The following is a 19,995-nucleotide window of genomic DNA, read 5'->3' on the forward strand; positions in this document are numbered from 1 at the left end:
TGCTTAATGTATTTGGCCTCAATTATTAAAATTTGTGCAAAATACAATGAAGTGATCAATCTTTGGCAGGGTGTTTCCTTTGTTATTGTTGAAGCTTTTTTAAATTGGAATATGATCATTCTGAATAGTTGATGTACAATATTTTAATGCATAGATTTCATTAAAAAAAGTGAAAAAGTCTAGTTCTTAACCTTTCTGTGTTAAAAATACTTCAGAATATTCTAGTAGACTGGTAGAAATACTTCAGGAAGGAGAATTTTTGATGTTGCCTTACAGCTCCCTGGATGGTTTACTGTACTCAGTAATACCATTTAATTAACAGCTTCAGTTGTAATTCATTCTTTAAATTTTGGTTTTTTTGGCAGAAAAAAAAAACAATGAATAAAATTTGAAGGCATATTTTCCAAATGGATTGAACTAAGCAATTAGTACATTTTTAAAAGCTACTATGAAAAATTTTCAAGCGTGAAGAGAAAATAGTTGTACTTTTAACTGGGACTCTGAACACGTTAGCAGAAAACTTTTCCATTCAGGATCTGGCTTTACATATAGTAAGAATGCAGAGTAAAAGTTGTGTTGGTGGTATTTTCGATGCCTAATTTCATTTTTATTTTGGAAGTCATTAAGAGATAATTGCTAATAATTTCGATAGTAACTTCCCTTTTGCTGGACCTCTTACAAACTAGCTATGTGACTGGCCTTTGTAATATTTATGCATGAGAATTACATTAGACCTCTTCATAACCATCACAACTGCTTTTTACATATGTCCATATATCTTGGACATCAGAAACAGATAGCTGGTTTATCAGAAATCTGTCAGAGTAACAGGTCTTGTTTTGCTTGATGTGCCTTTGCCACTTTGTTAGCTTTCATTTGTTCCAGAGGTTAATTTAAACTTTTGAGTATATGGACAGCCTGTTTTGCAATGCAAGACTGTGTTTTTTCTTTTTCTTTTTTTTTTTTTCCTGAATGAACTGCTTATGTTCTTGGGGCAATATATAAACTGTCACAGCATGAAATCAATTTTCTGCCTTGATTCATCCTAAATCTGAGATTTCTAGCACATTAGTATTGCAATTAGAAACATTAACAGCAGACGGTAGGATAAAAGCACACTCTGCTCACTGACAATTTAGTGTATTTCTCCTTGCGTAAAACAGGAGTCCAGGAAAGAACAGGCCTGAGCCTACAATCCACTAATAAATTTATCACATCAAACTTAAGAGGAATGGAAAGTTTCTGCTTCACGCTCTCCATGGTCATTCTGCTAAGGCAGATTATTCATGCTTACTTGATTCAGGTAGGCTTTTTGCAAGCTTCCCCACTAAGCCTGGGAATGCAGTACATTGAGGCCTATTCATAGGCTTCTGGCATAGCCCAAGCTTTTATTGCATGGTGTTTTATTATAGCCAAATCCTAGTCTCCACCCAGTTTGTAGGCACTGTGCTTATTCTTTTGAATCAAGAGAGGTTATCACCTACCTTAATCCATGCAGCAGGGTGGATTAAGGACACCAATGTGCCTCAGGATTCTCAAAGAGGATCCTGGAAACTTCTTGTTTCTTCTTTTTTGCTGTCTTTACTAAACTCTATTGGGCCTCAGTAAGGATTTGCATCTGAAATGGGCAACCTGGAGCTTTTCTCAATGAAGACATCAGATCAAAGTTCAGTTAGTCAAGGCCTTTCTAAAACATTAAGGGGGCTTGGAAGTACACAATAAAAAGATGAGCTCTGGCAGAGATTGCAGTAAAAACACTCTGATCTGTAATCCGGATAAAGAATAGATTATAGGCCAAAGAACAGCCCCTGTTTAAATTGTTTTCAGGATCCTCATTTTAAATAAAGGTACTTTTACATAAAAAATGTTGAGAGTTCAGTTTGATGGATCTCTACGTTGTGTTATATTGCCTTCTTTAAAATTCAGTTGCTGATGAATAAGCGAAGGCTGGTTTAGAGAATCTGTTCTTTTAGTAAAAATGATATAACTTCTGTAACTATGTATCAGCAATTGTTTCTTTTTTAATGCTAAATTAATAATCTGTGTTAAAATAATGAAAAGTTGGGGTTTAGTTTGGTTATTCTGTTTTTTGTAGAAAAGATACTGCAATATTGTTATTAGTTATATTCTCTGATAACTGACCAGGCCCAACATCCAGTAATTAAATAATTTCAAAATATTTACTCTAAACCAAATTATACTAATTACTTGTAACAGTTGAATATACATAGGTCCCTCCGAAAGTAATGCCTCCTATTTATTTCCATGAAAACTACCATCAATACAAAGCACACAATAACACTATTTGATAGATCAAATTCTGAGCTACAAAACATTCTTTTTCAACATGGCCACCACCATTAGCCATATTTACCAGTAATGAACAAGAGTCTGCATGCCACACTCTTTACTCCAGTGGGAGTGACCCACTGTCGCCACTTGCGAAATGCACCACCCACCTCCTCACTGTGCTCAAATCCACATTTTGGTCTCCATAAATGTTCACAAGTGTCAATGAATGTCAGTGGGTGCAATTTTTTCCTCGTGTTGGCATACAATGACACACTTTTGCTTCATCCGCACTTCCATGGCACAAGCCATTTTGTCAGAGGTCCCTCTACTGCCATACCACCATCTGCCTCTGATGTCATGGGTCAACATTGTAAAATAGGAGGCATTACATTCAGAAGAGCCCTTCTATATGTGGCAAAATGAAATATAAAATAAAATTGTGGAAATACATAGCATGCTTACTTTCAGAAAGTTAGCTATAAATACATAGCTACATCTGGCATGACTATAGTCTTTTCTGTTAGAGTGCTTATTTTATTAACAAGACCAACTTTAATGGAAATCAAATACTTTGTGTAATATTTGGAACTGAAACTAAATAATTTGCTGCCCAGTGTACAAAAAATATTGTAACGACATTGTAATAATTCAGCATACCTTTTGTCATTCCTGTTTATAGCAAGAATAGCGAATGTTGAAATCAGAGCAGAAGTTGTTCTAGAGAACTTTCCTTACATACAAACACAAGCCTGCTCAGTTTTCAGATAGCTGATAAGATGTATACACTGGCCTATTAAAAAAAATCCTTTTTGTAGAATGTTATTACATAACCTACTGAAAAATGTTCAAAATTATTGGAGCAGTTCAATATTCCATTGTTTTAGATACAAAGAAAAAAAGCATTTCATTCTATGTAAGAATCAGAGCTGCTTTTTTTTTTTTTTAAGCTTCTCAGGTTTATTTTTCTGTTAATTTCTGTTAATTGGAGATAGTGATGTGATTTTAAAAGTGACAAAACTCTTGCTCAGCAGTGGTACTGTGGCAAGCACATTTAAAAATTGCTTACCATTATTCCTTGATCTCTGCACTTCCATTCTCAGTTACCAGTAAGGTTAGAATTGTCTTCTGGTACTTATTTTCCTTATTTTTAAAAACTGTAATCATTAAATGCAGAAGTAGGTAATGTGTCTGTAGGAGAGTGTCTATTTTATGACTTTTCTTGTGATAATCATCTAATAGATTATTGTTGTTTTGTATCACTGTTGCTGTTTCCACAGACTAGCCCAACAACATCTATGAAGTTTGGACATTATTATGATGTTTCCAAAAAAATGTCTCCAGAACTGCTTCAATCCATAAAATGGCACAGTTTTTTCCTTCCTGACGAATTGCCTTTAGAGCCTAAACTAAAAATGTGGTAAGTTGTAGTCCCATGTAGTTCTGTGCATTCACATTCTGAATACACGTTAGTAGTAAGGAATATTTTTTTCACCTACACTTGCTGTGAAAAATCTTGTAGCCATATATTGCTCACAGGTATTTCAGCTGCAGTTCCCATGTCAACACTACACACCAAGAATGTCAGCAAAGCTACTGTGGCACAGAGGCAGTTCAGTATAGTGACTCCTCAGTGGGAGGAAGCAAGTTGGCATAGGCAATTAAGGCAGACATTACTAGGACAGCCTAAGACTCAGCTGAATACTCAGCTCAGCCCTACTGACAGTTGACTGTGGGGACTGAGGAAAACTATTACTGTCTGTCTATGAACTACTCCCTGAGCACTATGCCCCATCAGCTTTCATGAATGTGTGTCAGGTGGCTATCAGAAATATGAAGATAACCATTCACAGTTTTTAGGGCTAAGACGACAGGCCATCCTTGACCTACATAGCTTAGAATGCTATATCACATTAGTTTATTATGTGACTTTTACTTCTTCCATCCTACAGCTTCACCTAAGTAAAATATAAAAAAAAAAAACAAACCTGTGAGAAGAATTACTCTCACTAATTATGTGTCTTACACAACACCCTTAATTCCAGAGAAAATAATTAACTCTTAGCTGAACAAATAACTTACTATACTTTATGTCTATCAGTAATGAATTAAGGAAGACCAAACAAAAATAAGTGACAGCAGCAAGGACTCATATTAGCCTGTGGCAAACACATCCATTGTATTTTTCTTAGAGACATTTCAAGTCAAGTCAAATGTAAGATATGGACTAGCAATTTCTTTGTTTAGCCCAGTCACTTAATTTATAAAATATCTAGGTTCCCTAGATCACAGTGTGTAGGGCCAACTCCCAGAAGCAGTAGTACAGTATCTTCATTGCATGCAATTTTCATTATAATAGACCCTAATATAAAAGCTGAGATTTATAAAATAAGTGTTTATAGAAATATTTATAGAAGTGTGCCTTTAGAGTTGTAGAAAAGCAAGAGCCAAGACCCCAAATTTCTGTGTTATACATTCAGATATCACTGATTTTAGTTTGATAACATGCATTCTTGCTGTATTATGTAAAAAAAAAAAGTAGCTAATACATTTTCAGGAAAATAAATTAATTCATGTGTATAGCATAAAAAATGGACTTTACCTTTTGTGCGTTTGATTTTATAAGCCATGCTTAACTCTGATATTTTCCTTGTGTGCCATCCTAATAAAAGTTCATCAGTCTTACCAATGACATTTAATCATTGATTTTTAATCATTGTTTATAATCATTGATATTTTATTACTTATATTGGTCATATTGCGTTATTATTAGACTACAATGCAGTGTGGCAAAGGGCAGCAACGAATAAAGAACATATTGGGAATAGTGAAATATTAGAGAGCAATCCGTGGGAACTGTGAAGATATGTTTACGTGCCTTTCATCATTCACACAGCAGCATTCGTCTTCTAACTTTGATTATTGTCTTCCTTGACTATAAACTCTACTCACTTTGGCTTCCTTGTATTGAAAAAGCTACACTAGGACAAAGTTAAAAAGAAGTAGTCCAGATCCCTCAGCCTTTCCTCATAGCAGTAGTACTTAAAAACCTTCATCATCTTCGTAATGCTTCACTGGACTCTATTCTGTAGTTCCATGTCTCTCTTGTACTGAGGACTGGACTCAGCACTACAGATGTGGCCTCATGAGTAGTGTGGGAGAATAACTTACCTCAACCTGCTGGCACTGCTCTTCCTAATTGGTTTTCTGGGCTACAAGGGCATGTTACTGTCTCGTGGCTCTAAAATAAAAGAGGAGATATTCTGCACCAGTAAAGTCTACCATTATGTCAAAGGAGGAGCACAGAGTAGTTTGATGGTTTCTTTGTTGTTGTTTTATTTGTTGTTAAATACTTACCTTCTGTATGGCAAACAAGTGTACAGGTATTGGACCAGAGAGATTATCGCATTACAAAGGAGAAATGAAATTAAGATCTTACCCGTGTCCTGGGCTCACAGAAGGGCTCCAAGAGAAAGACTCTCCAGCTGGAGATTCCTCCTCCTTGGGAGTCAGCCCTTAAGTGGGGTCTAGGAGGAGTGGAGCCAGGCTCCACCCCTTCCGGTCACTCAGATGAAATTGCATTCACCTGTGCCCCTGCAGCTGACTCAGCACTCACCTCAGGTGGTCAATCAGAGGTTCAGGCCATGATTCAACAGTTCCCATACACCTTCTAAATAATCAGTCATTGAGTCACATTTGAACCTGAATGAAATATCAGACTTTATCCCAGAATTACATCAGGGAATAATCTAGTACTAATCTGGCCTGATAAGTATCCTAAGCAGTGGGTATCTTCATTGAAGTCATGATGTAAAATTGGAAAAAAAGCAGGAGGAAAAGATGATAGAATTAAAATGAAGTTCTGTGTCAGTGATCTGGAATTTGATCAAGGCACGCCAAATATCCAACTAGATGGAATAATTAATTGAACAAATAAAGTGGGGTAGCAGATATCCAGAAAAAGATCTAGGGTTATGAAGTATAATCTGGAATAATACCAAAAAATATAACCTAGAAAACATGTAGGTGATAAACTGAAATTTCATGTGGAAGATGTGCAAAGTACTCCTGTTCTACTCTGACATGATAAGGCTACTGTTTTTGTTAGCGTCCTTCAAGAAAACTTTGTCTCGGAGGAAAATGTGAAGCTGAGTTTAGATGTAGAGTGGGGATATATGGCCTGTGATGGAAGAGTGGAAGTTCTTTAGGCAAATCTAAGAGTCCTAAAGCAAGTTAAAAACTGACATGGCAAGGGCAGTAACTCTGTCATCTACAGTAAGTAGGATGAGCAATAATGAGCTACAGTAAATTGTAGCAGGGGTAGTCACATAAGGAAATATTTTTCTGATGATTAGCACTAGGAAAAGTTACCTTGCAGACACAGGCTGGGAGTGCTGTAGAATCTCCATCACTGAAAATTTCTAGGGATAAGTTAGGTAAATATCTGTCAGAGATAGTTTAGACATAGTTCATCTTGCCTTAGGGCAAGAAGGTAGACTACCTGACCTCTTGAGGTTCCCTTCATTCCTGTCTTCTGTGACTCTTTAATTCACATTAGTCAAAATGTATTAAATACAAAACTAAGTATGAATGTTACCAATTATTTCTCTGCTTTCAAAACATCTATGCTTTTCCAGAATTGCAACTGGTTTGCACTGTATTTTTTTAATACAAATATTGAGATGAAAATCAGAGGAAAACATTCTTTTCTCAAGGAGCGAAAACAAGCTCTCAATCCTATCAGGATGCAGTGCTTCTGGCTTCTAAAGCTAGCTTCAGTATATCACAGAAGGGTAAAAATTTGTTCTCGATCAACTAGACAATGCTTTAAAAGAAAGATTTAAGTGCTATTGTTAACCCTTCTAAATAGAAGTTAGTAGTTTGTCCCATTGAGAGTTAGATCAGGCTTCTTTTACTGCCTCTTGCAGTGAACTAGGAACATAGACCTGGCTAGTTAGCATGTCCATACTCAGAGGATGTAATTCCTTAGACAAAAGTTTCTCTGACCACCTTGTATGGCCTTATCTTCATGGCCAAAGAAATACCTGGCAACATAACTCTTAATTATATGTATGGTACTGCAAAGTCTCTGTTGGATGAGAGTACCTCAAAGAAGTATTAATAATGAGAAAGGAACTTTAAAAGAAAATGGTTGCAAGGAATGACTTGAGATTTCAGCAGATCACTAAAAACTTTATCTTTTAAATGTTCTCTGTTTATTCAAAGAAAATTGACAGAAAAAGTGTTATCACTGAAAGATAACATTACACAAACCTTTCAAAGTAATGAAATTCTTTTAAATCTCATAGGAGTGCAGCCCAAACTCAATGCTGTGGATTTTTATTTTTATTTTTTTAATCTGAGAATGCATTGCTTTTGTCACTAATACAGTGATAGAGGAGGAAGTGGAAACTGATAGTTTTATCTACTATATAATTTTCCATAAGTAGATGGTATTGTTGTTGATGGATGACTTTTTTTAATAGTATCAGAAATTGCAAACAAATAATTAAAAATTAGCAAATAAAAAAGAAAGATTTTTTCCATCTTCTCAAAATGTTTCCTCATTAGTTTAGTTAACATGATCCATTCTAAATGTTTGTACTGTAGCAGAGCACAACATGACTAATTTCAGGCTGAAGAAAATTGATACAGTATTCTAACTATTGCTATTGCAGGGGCACCTGAAATTATGCAGCCATTGTGGAAAGTGTACTTAATCCAACATATAATTTCTACACAGAGGTCATAAGCTCTGTGCTCTGCAGTGACTTTGCTGAAAAGGATCAAATCATTTTGATGTTTCTAATTCTCTAGCATCAATTAAGAAAACTTTAGACTGTTCTTTAGTGCATACACCCTCTGTAATTGCATCTACTGTCTGGTGCAGAGTCATTTCAGCACTGCTTTTGCACAGTCAGAGGTATAAGGGCTTTATATGGGCCACAGACTCTTCACCCTTCTTAGAAATCACATATCTGTATCTATGGTGTTGGCTTTCTATCTGCACTAGAATTTGGCATCCTTACAGACTTGCAAAGAGAGGAGATTGTCTGGCTGACTGGTTGGTCAGATATGAGCTATTTACTGGCTTTTTACTTTGCAATTAAAGGTGACCATATTGGGAGGCTTTGTACATCACTTAAAGTTTGGAGCAATTCCTTTTTCTTTCTTGTGTTTTTGTGCACGTGCTTGTGTTTGCTCACTGAAGGAGGGAGATGAGGAGTACTGTATTTGCTCTCCTTTTTGTAGTTCTGGTACATAATGCAATGGCTAACTTAGATTACTGGATCTTCTTGTGGAGAATTACTCCAGGTGGATGGAAGTGCATTGTTCTGTGATAAACATTAACTGGAAACAGACTGAGAAGTCCTTTTTCATAAAGAAAGTAGTAATTGAGGATGGATGTTTGATGCCAGAAGAAAGCATCATCCTTCTCTTCCTTAGCTCAGTAGTTCTTAGGGCAGAGCAGCTACATACTGGCCTTAGTCTTGGGACTGGGTTAACAAGGCTGTGCACCTGATAGCAGCTGTTTACATTGCTGTTGCTAGGATATTCAGGTGTCCTTTCTGGTGCATTGCTAAAGCTGATACTTAACAGGAAGGCAAAAGTACCATCTCTGATAAGTTAGTGCATCACTGAAGAGGCTTACTTCCTATGTTCTGCTTTACTTCTGTTCCCATTAAGTTGTAATAACCAAAAATGAAGTCTGATTATTCAGGGAACTAAGATAGTTAAGCTGTAGTTTTTCAATAATACTCCTAAGTTTTACCTTAAGAATGCAATTGCTTTTGAAAAAAAGAATTTATCTAGAGTCTGGATTTACAGATAAATTTAGATAAAACAGCTTTAACTGTCTTGCCTAATGGGGTCTCCATATACATAATAAGGCTATTTGTCATACCCTTGATAGCCTAACCTTTGTTAAATGCTTAGAAACTATCAACAGCAAAGTCAGAGGCTCTTTTGTAACCAGGATACCTTCTTGCCAGCTCCTGCTTTATCCATTACTAAATTGATAAACAACAAAAAAAAAGAGTAAAGAAAAAATTGTTTAAACTCATTATCAGAATTAAATGGTGTTTAGTAACAACGCAAAACAAAAAAAAAAAAGGCTAGAAATTACAGAATAAAAAATAACATATTTCCTTCCTTATATATTATGGCAAACATTGCCAGAAGGGTAATGCAACCTGTTTTTATAAATAATGTTTCCACAATATTTTTCATGTTCTTATTTACTTAGCATAGTTCAAATTCAAGGAAGCCATTAATATTTTAGCCAGAAGCAGAAGAGCCACTATTTTTACATTTGGGAAAAAAACAAAAACCTATATGCATCACAATATTTTCTTTAAATCTTTCTTTGCTGCAAATTTTCTGTGCATCGATAAAAGATCTCTTTTATGTCTTTGTAGGTTGTCTTGTGTTTGCTTTTTAAATTTTAGAATTCTCTGATTTTGGTCATACATTAAGCATTATTTTCTTCCGTTCATTTTTAAAAGCAAGAATTGCTTTTATTGTGATTGTGATATAAGCATTGTGATTGCAGAATACACCCTGATTTACACTGTGGATAGCACAGCAAGCATTGTAATACTATCCACAGCAAAACAAGCGTTAGGCACATCCCTGGCTGCAGCTACAAGGTAGTTGGAAACTTCATCCTGTTGTTGGTGAGCAGTAGTTTTCTACCATTCTCAAGAGGATAAAGGAATATCTAAAAGGATACACAAATGCTTCTGGTTATTCTGAAGCTCTACAGATTTGCTCCAGCTCTGGCAAAAGGAAGAAATTATTGCACTATATAAACAAGGATTGGGTTGTTCTTATGTGAACACTTGGAGAGAGAAAACATTTTGTCTGTTGTAGATGCTCAAGCCTTTTTTTCCTGGCCACCTACTCTGTAAACTTAAGTGTCTAAGACAGAGTAAGTATAATATTTGACACCTGTTCCTTTTGCAGCTAAGCAATGGGAACATAATCCATTTCCAAAGTGACAATTTACTCATCTGTTTGAGATGTTCTGTTTTGTATAGCAAGGCAGATGTTACACATTAAAAGCCATGTGGAGATGTGTATTGCCAGTTGTTTGCAGCTGTGAGTTTCATACTTAGTATTAACTTAAAGTACTAAAACTAAAAGCAAGTAAATTGAGTTTAATTTCGAAGCTCTCTTTTGTTTATATATGAAGTGTCATCTGAATGGTTTCTGATGTTGAGTATTTTAAAACTTGGAATTATTATGAATATAAAATCATTTTAATTTCATTATAGACATTGATCAATCATCTTGGGGTTAGGGTTTGGGTTGACACTGTTCTCCTGAAAGCATTACAGAAACCTATGGTAAAGCAACTCCAAATACTCAAAAATTCTTTCCTGTGCAAAATTATGAAAGCAAGCTTTCTTGTCTTTACTTAGGTGTTCCTTAGTAAAATAAGTAAAATATACATGAATAATATTCAATATTTTACTTAAGTAATGGGAATAGTTTCACTATTGTTATCAGACCAAACATATAGAATGATGGCTGCAACTAAGACTGTTTTGAGGTAAATTTTTCAAAATAACCATATTTTCCAAGAAGATTAGAATCCACAAGTCTTGATGGTAATTAGTGAGATTGTGACAAAGTACTGAAGCTAGAAAAGTTAGAGGGCTTAAACTCTCAGCTTTGGTGAGGAGCCTACATCAAGTCCAGGCACAAAAGCCAGTATGCTCTATGGGATTTAAGAACTAGTATGTCTCTTTTGAAGGTGAACAGCTGGCTTGTTGTTGGGTTTTGTTTTTTTTTTTGTGTGTGTGTGTGTGTGGGGGGGGGGGGGGGGGGGTTTGTTTTAAGTGAAGATTAGGACTTTCTGTCCTTTGCCTTTGTCCTCTGCCTCTGGACTGGAGAGCATGGCTAGAATGAGTATCAGAAAAAAGGCATTGGAAGTACAGGAACAGGCGGTTCCAAGACTTTGAGGAGAAAGTTTTTTAAACTTCCATCTGGTTTTAGCTACCTGAATTTAGGCAACAGTTTGCTTTTTTAATTTTTCTTTCTTTTTTCATTAGAATTCATTGTTATTTTCCAAATAACACATCAACATAAATTATACCTCACAATTTTGCTGCCTTGCAAATAAAGGAGTACTAACACCTGAGTGGATGGATACGGAACAGATCTATAATAGAACAGAATGTATTTTATGCTCTGTTGTGGTATTAGAAAGATTACTAAAAGTAAAAACAAATAATGCTAAATGAATGTTTTAATGTAAGTGGAAAATTCATCTCTTTCATTCTCTGTTGGTTTTGATTCTTGTAGTGTTTGAATGTATGAAAGCTTTAAATAATAGAAAGTCAGCCCTGTTCTCCAGGGAATTGACTAGGCGTAGTCTGAATAACAATTGAGTAGCTATTTGCCTGCTATAGAACATCAATACTATGCTGTAATGGTTGCAGCTTTAAGTTGCTATATTAAATCATTGAATTTACACATGTAAGTGAGCCTGACATAATTAAGTTATCTTAATCTCTAAGAGATTTACCTTTCACAAAATATCTGAATGCTGAACTAGTTAACATGAACCAATCACAACTGCTTTTAATGGCTTCTTTATTACGGTAGAGTACAGGTATATATAAGAGTATATAGGTATATATAAGGTAGGCATAAAAAGGTTGGTTTTTTTTTTCCTTCTATGAGACACTTCTACACTGAAAGCTGCATCTGTTTCTATCTATTTTTAATACAGCTATTAGAGAGTATGTGCTACTAAACTCTTTCTTATTTCTAACAGTAATATGAACTGTGGTTATGCAAGGCTGCTTCGGTCCATTCAGAGTGTCATTTACCAGGAGGGATTTGATGGCTCTCATCCCCAGGTACTGAGCACGTTTGTACTCTGCTATTATTCTGAACTGAGATTTTCTGAATTTTCAAGGGTGGCAAAAGAATGTCCTGGAAAAATTAACAAGGAAGAAGCTGTTTCTAAACATTGTTGAAGTAAACAAGAAAAGTAACAGGAGATTGTGGTTCATAATTTAATGTACGTTTGGAGCTTTTACCTGTTTTTAGCAGATACGCAGAACATTTGAAAAAGAACTGTAGGCCAGGATTACTAAAAAGCACACTCTGTGCAATTAGCTAATAAATGGTTTGCCAAATACAGTGAAATTAAATAAAATGTCACTTTCACCTACAGAGATCTTTTTTCAAACCATTGTATTGGCAATAATGTGCTCAAGCTTCTTGAGACTAAACATTTAGGCTTGCAGATTCTTTCAGTGCTGTGGTAACGAGTGCATTTTTAAATGACTTAAATGGTGCGTAATTTTACTTCAATTTAAGTATCAAAACATCTTACTAGACTTGTGAAGATCACTCCTCATAAATTGTCACAGACTTGCAAATATCACTTTAGTTTTCATAACTCATATTGTGGGTTATCTGAAATATTCCAAGTTCAACAAGATAGAATTGAAAACCTTATATCTAGTTTGAACAATGCCCTCTCCCCTGTTTTTAGACATATCAAATAATATGCCAATCCTTTTCAGGTTATGTAAATGAAATAAGCGATATTGAGGCTTTACTGATAACTATATTCCTTGTTGCACAATATTATTTTTGTGTGGAAAATAACACTGGAGTTTATGTATTCCTGTCTAAGAGTATTTTTAGAAACATTATCCACATAGAATGCTTGCATTTAAATTTGGACCACTGGCTGGCTGTGCTCAGTCCCAGCCTCTCCCCTCTTCTGCCACACCCGGCTGACGTCTCCACTGGGACTGGAGACCTCACGGAGTGCAAAAAGCAGCAAGGAACCTCCTCTGAATGGGATGGGGCTAGTGTTTCCTAGCTGTCTCACCAGCCAAGTCTGAAGGGAAAGCAGCGTCCTTTGCACATTCCTGAACTTTTTCTTTTTTTTAAGTTTTAAACAAAATAAAGATCTGTGAGAGACAATATTTGGTTTTTTTCTTTCTACAGACAAGGAAATATTAAATACTGTGGGATAGTGGTATTCTGTAATTCTTTTTCATTGTTTCAGAATGTCTTATTAGAGCCAATAAAGATCAAAGAGCAAATAAAAACCGGACCTTTAGGTCAGACAAATTTAAAAGTGTATGCAAATATGTAAATCTCTAAGGCAAAGCTTTAAAGTTTGAAAAAGAATTCTTTCTCAAACCAGTTTACGCATTAGGCACTGGAATGGGCTGCCAGGGAGGTCACCAACCCTGGAGGTGTTCAAGGAACGTTTGGACGTTGTGTTGAGGGACATGGTTTAATGAGAACTATTAGTGATGGGTGAATGGTTGGACTGGGTGGTCCTGTGGGTCTTATCCAACCTTGGTGATTCTATGATCTAGATGGCTGTTATCATTTGTGTATTCATTTCTGTGTCAAGGAAGACTATGTGTATGAATTATTGAGTGCAACCTATTACTGTTTAATAATTTTTTTAAAAAAGGTTCCCCTTTTTCACATGCACTCTAAACACTCACATTTTGTGCCTTTGTGTAGTATATAACACACACCTCTCCAAGTATGCCCAGAGTTGGATGCTGTTTTGGCCCAGAACATATCTTGGAACGTTTTATGTTCCAAATCTGTGCAAAATTCATCTGTTACTCCATATTCCCTTTTTTAACTGAGTCTTGAGAATTAAGTAGCTAGAAATAAGAATAGTAGAGTAAGAACCAGCCTGTGTCTTTCTGGACCAGTGTTCTTTCCCTTTTATTATGAAAGTATAAGCATTGGAGAAATTTGTTCATCTATGTTCTTCTACCCAAAATGATGCTCTCTCTTTTGGATGGATCCTATTGGCAGTGGCTTTCATGAAGTTTTGAGAAAACTACAAGGGCCTAAATATATTAGTGAGGAACTGAAAGAGATTTACTACTGACTTTAAGTAGATCTAATAATCACTGCATGTGAGTAAGAGAAGACAACACCTCTAGTGTTTAGTGCTTTTCATATTGCATAGCATAAACTACACAAAATTTGTGGAGTTTGAAGACCTAGAAATATGTTGCTTGTTGGGTCTGAATTTGACCTGCTTGGTAAAACATTCAGATATTTTTTGCTACTTTTACACCAATATGGCAACAACAGAGTTACCATCCCTTGTTATTGGCTCCTCTTTATATGCTACCGGTATTTGAAGAGGAGTCTGGAATAAGGTGAGTAGAATGTGATTCAATCCAGCTGACAGAGATTTGGCACAGTAAAGGGAAGTAGCGAATGAACTAACAGAGGTTTAGACCTCTAGTAGACCTCTTTAGTAACCTGGATAAGAATATCTGGTATCTAGTAAGATTAGTTAGCATTTTATATTACCACCTGTAGCAATTGGACAGATCAGTATAATGGGAAAGGTGTTACAACAGAGGCGTGATGACGGAAGGACCAGCAGAATAGAAAGCTGCTATAAAGGAAGGGAAGATTGCTCACCTGTATCAGAAGATTCTAGGTTTGCAGGACAGAGCTTCACCAAGGAAAGATCTCCAGAAGGAGAACCTTCCTCAGTGCTAGTCAGCCCTTAATTGAGGCCTAAGAGAGGTGCAGTCAGACTCCACCACTTCCTGTCAGCCCTATGCTCCCTGGGCTGACCAAGTCCTTTCCCCAGGTGCTCAATCAGTGGTTCAGGCCATGGCTCAACAGTTCCCATACACCATCTGCTATTCGCTGGCATAGGTTAAGATGTCCTGTCTGTCTTGCATGATCCTTTGGGTCTTAGGACAGTAACTCTTGTTTGGGGTAATAAGCTACAGAAGGGTTTGGCTGAAGTTTACCAAAACAATGATTTGTCAGTTCACACTGACTTAAACATCTTTATTGAGAACTGTGTGGAAATTCACGGTGTGAATCACCTGTAATCCATAAATCTGAGGTTCAGTTTTTATTTAATTTTTTTATATGATTTTTAAAATCTCTTTGTAGGTTTTTGCTGCTGGTCACTAAGTATGAATCCTTTTTACATTTAGTGTGGTTCTACACCATACAAAATAGTTCGTATGTTTCAGAATTATTTTCTTTTTGTAATATTTGCTAGCAGAATTTTCAGACAACTTTTTTTCATTAGCATTTCTTTGGTATACTTTGGAGCTCGAATTTTTGTGTAAGAAAGCTGGGGGAGGATATTGGGCTTTTGTTTGTTTAAGTTAGCTTATTTTAATTCATCGTAATCCTTGCTGCCAAAGCAATCATTGTTACAAAAACAACATGAAAGAGGTTTTTTAAAAAAAACACAAACTAAGTGTTTAAAAAATATTATCCTAACAAAATCTTTCTCTTTTCTGTTTCATATATATTTATTCTGAAATTTTAAAATACCAGAACATTTTTTCTGCATGTTGAATATCCATTGTATCTGGGTAAAGTAGTTTTCATAAATGCCTGTTTTTGCTTAAGCAAATGTCAAGAAATTCTTGAATCACTGAAGTCACTAAAATCACTAATAATATTAGACTAGATTTAGTTCTCCTTTTCTTATTAGAACTGTGGATACCTGAGTCTAATAAATACCATATAGAGAAGTCAGATTTTACCTTTACTGTTCAATTATCCATAAGTTCGCACAGAGATGCAAAAAGTTAACTTTACATAACTGAAGCCTACAAGTCTTAAAAGCCTATGAGGCTTAAGAATGCTCTGGAGCTAAGGCATGTATTGCTTTCACAAAGATTGTAAGAGGATTGGCAAATTGGTTCACTGTGTGAGCTGCAAGAGTTGGAGGAATGGAGAGCCACATGGTTCTGACTAAGTTTCACAGCTAAGGCTCTGTCTGCTCAGTACGGGCAAGGAAACATTTCTAAGAGCAGCCTCTTCTCTCACCAGAACCTTTCCTCTGGACTTCCAAAACAGCTGTACAATGTTTTGTGCTTGATAGTTACTGGTCATTCCTGCTGCAATTCAGGATGGGGAGATGAATACCTACAGTTTACTGAAGCAAATAAGTGTAATGACAAATAACTGTAAGCCTTTACTTATCTAAACTAGGATTTTATATATTAAAAAAAAAAGAAAGAAATGAAAGAAAAAGCAGTTGGTCTTTATTTAAGTACGGATCTTGAGCTGTAGAAAAGCATCTTTGACCACTTTGTACTGGAGTTCTTTCAATAAGGGTGCTTATTTCCTGTCTCAGCCATTGACAGTAAATATACCTCGATCTTTCTCAAAGTCTACCAAGTAAGGTCATGTTGAATAAGCAGAAGAGAGATTTTTCATCAAGAGAGATGATGTTTTAGTTGTGTTGTTAAACTACAACTCTGGCTTCACAATCTGCCTCTTCAGAAATGGGGCTATACTTTAGCTATTGCTCTGCTGACTTCTGTTCCAGCAGTGTCATGCAGGCCAGCAAACTGTCTTTAGTAGGTAACACAAGGCCATTTAGGATGTCACATGTTGAAACAGCTTAAATTCTAGTATCCAGTAGCTAACTAAAGAGAAGTGTGCTTTGGGAAGTTGAAAATAAAAGTTGTGTTTGAGTACTGTTGGGCCCTTCCAGTAGACCAGCTTACAAGATTTGGGAGAAATGATTACCTTACGTATTTTTTGAAGGCAGTAAGAAGGAGGAGAGAAATGAGAGGAAAAATAGTAATGTTCTAGGATTCTCTTTCAGAAAATACTATATGTAACTAGCTGTTTAGCTTTACAAGTTGCAAATTAGTAGTTTTGTGTTTTTCCATGCTGTCCTGTTATTCTTGTATTTACTTATCTAATATAGTGTGTTATCCAGCCATTAAAAACAAACAAACAAAAAAAGAAGACATTCCAACTGTTATTTTCACCAAGATCCCTTGAGATTAAGTTGTGATTGCTTGAACTATTGAATTATTATGGATATTTATTCTATAAATAGTGATAGTTTTTAAAATTATATACAGTGTGGTACTTTTCTCTTAATGTTTAAAAAATAACAAGTGTTGTGTTCTTTTTTTAATAGAAAAAACAAAAGAACATTTTACGGATAGGAATTCAGAGTCTTGGTTCCCTGTTGTGGGATGATGACATTTGTAGCACCAATACTCCTGAAGATATTCATAGTCTTACAAAATTTCTGTATGTTCTACGTGGCCTCCTCCGAAAATCTTTGTCAGCTTGCATCATCACAATGCCCTCTCACCTTATCGAGGTAAGAATGCTGTCTTTGCTAAATTTCATAGTTGCTGCTACATAAGTTAGCAAAAACTGGAAGTTTATGGGAAGAAAATAAATCCAATTTTAAAAATTGAGAAAGCTCTTTTGATTCAAAGGGCAAAGTTAAACAACAACTGTAGTTTTTCTACATTTTTGTGAGATGGTCATAGTGCAAAATCAACAAATACCTTAGCATAAACCAGTCCTAAATAGTTATTCCTTTTATCAGTCAAAGTCAGAATTTCAGAAATTCCAAGCAGTATCAGAGCAGAGAAACTTCTGCTAGGAATCTTTTTTCTATTTTGGGGGGGGTAACACACTTTTACACCACCTTCAGAACACAGTTTAGACTTTCGATACAAGACATTTTAATCCACTGCCTTCATCTATCATACCCATCATGATGATGTATGACCTTGTTTTTAAAGCCAGGAATTGAAAGATACAGATTTACTCTTTAATTCTAATATTCTGGTTTGTTGGGAACAGGAACAAACCAGGTATTATTCATTATTGATTATAATAAAATAATATGGGGTAAAAGCTCGTATTGTACATAGTTTCATCATAGAAGGGAGATTTTCTTTGTTGAATTAAAATCTTATATTATGTAAGTACATCATTCTCACTTACATATTGCATTTTGAAAAGGTGTTTGAGTATCTGCTGATGTTCTTTAGGTGGATACCTGAACCACTTTTTGTCCTGCACAACTCCATGTCCTTACTTAGATATTTTTCATATTAGATGACAACATGTCTTTAAAAAGGTTGATAGTAAAATTTACCGCAGTAACTGGAATTTGTGGATGTAAAACTAACTTCCTTCTTTTTACACATTGGGATTTCCTGTCTGTCACTGGGACACAGAATCTATTTTATTGTAATTCTTATATATTTTAATATATCAGTGAGAGATATCATATTCCAAAGAAGAAGTCCAGAAATGTCTCTGGAGCAAGTTTTCCTAAGAAACAAATGGAAGGATATAATCTTTTGGTTTTTTGTAGACTTATCTGGGAAGTTTTTGTTTTCATTTTGGTCAACTCTCTATAAATCAATTCCCCCAGAGGCCCTATGAAATTATATCTCATTTTCTAAATAACTTTTGATTTTGAATTTTAACAGAATTACTTTACAATAAGTGACAGAATATTCTGAAGGGGAAAAAAATGAAATGTGCTTTCCAAAATCTTTGCAGCTTTAAACAGATGATAGCATTACTTTTTTGTTGTTGTTTTTTGTTTTGTTTTTTTAATTGTGAAACTTCATGTATCCTTCTTTAAGCACTAAACTGTGGAGAAAACTGTCATTAGGAGGAGCAAAGCTGCTGAGGGTTCCTTATACCCCACATTACTCAGTTCCCAGAGCCCTGCTGTGTAGTTGTTCCACTCTCCAAGAAGCCTGTTAAAGAGCCCCTGAGAGCATGTGTACAGCCCTCCATGTTAATAGTTAATTGGTGAGGATGGCAAGATGAGAGGACAGCCGAACATGTGGTCTCTCAGGCTCAAGCCGTAGACAGACCTTTAGTTATAATAACAGCAGCTGCTCACATTCTCACAACCCAGCTACTCACCATTCTGTTGCTGAGGTTTCTTACTGGATTAAAAAAGTAAAGAAAATATCTTTTCAAAAGAATAAGAGAGAGCATTTGTTTGGTGTTTTTTCTTTCTTTTCCCTAGTGCATTTCTGTATATGTATTTAATTTGATCAGAATAAGTTCTAGCATATGCTTTCTCTGTTGAATCTTAAAGCCAGAACACTGAAGGCATCAGAAATGCACAGTTTTTCTGAAGATGTAGTAATTTCCACATTTATTCCCTGAAAATTATTTCTGTATCTGCTGTATTATCTTTTGCTTCCTAACTATATTAATTAGGGGTGTCTGCAAGTAAAATCTTCACATGGTAAGAAAATACAAGATTTCAAAATGTGAAGTGTTATCAAGTTATCGTGTCTGTGTAATATATACGGAGAAATGGTTGCATTTGAAAAAATAGTTTTCAGTCGTATCTCATGCCATATCTTGTCACTGACAGCCAGTTCTAGTTACTCTGGTGAAGAAGAAATAAAACTCACATATGATACTACCGATTTTCAACAGGGACAGTGCTATTCCAACCCAAACCAGATAGTCTGTAGTCTGAATTGCATTTTTGTATGAATTAAATAAAATACTTATCTGTGTAGTTAGTGATTCGCTTCCTTTATATATTTTGCCAAGTACTTGTCATGTTGTTCTGTGACAGGGAGTTTGCAAATTAAATCCATGTAGCTTCTTTCAGAAAGTTAATTTTGCCTTTACATTTCAGAAATTAGATCTTTGTTCTTGGATGATATGACAAGGAGATGAAGCTCCCTATATATCTCGTGTTCCCATTGTTTTGTATATTCTCCCATGCTGCTTTCTTAATATGTTTTTAAACAGTCTCTTTTTTTTTCAGTCATAACTCACAGTCATGGAATACAATAATGCTCTTATTGTTTGTTCACTTTTTCCTACATACTAATATATGCTTTGTCTCTTCAGTGTCTACTGAACGTTAAACAGTGGTTTTGTTTGTGATGCTTTTCCCTC

At 35.5% G+C, this 19,995-nt stretch overlaps 1 protein-coding gene across 5 annotated transcripts in view; it reads left to right on the top strand.

Moving 5' to 3' along the window:
- ELP4 (elongator acetyltransferase complex subunit 4) overlaps positions 1-19,995 on the top strand; it is a 132,277-nt gene that overhangs the window by 28,683 nt on the left and 83,599 nt on the right. For all 5 annotated transcript variants that reach the window (XM_040701149.2, XM_426160.8, XM_025151417.3 and 2 more), the window contains exons 5-7: positions 3,570-3,709; positions 12,074-12,158; positions 17,225-17,413. In XM_040701149.2, the coding sequence (XP_040557083.1) occupies positions 3,570-3,709; positions 12,074-12,158; positions 17,225-17,413 (414 nt within the window). The remainder of the gene's footprint in view (positions 1-3,569; positions 3,710-12,073; positions 12,159-17,224; positions 17,414-19,995) is intronic.

Source organism: Gallus gallus, chromosome 5, assembly GCF_016699485.2.
Source record: "Gallus gallus isolate bGalGal1 chromosome 5, bGalGal1.mat.broiler.GRCg7b, whole genome shotgun sequence".
Lineage (NCBI taxonomy): Eukaryota > Metazoa > Chordata > Aves > Galliformes > Phasianidae > Gallus > Gallus gallus.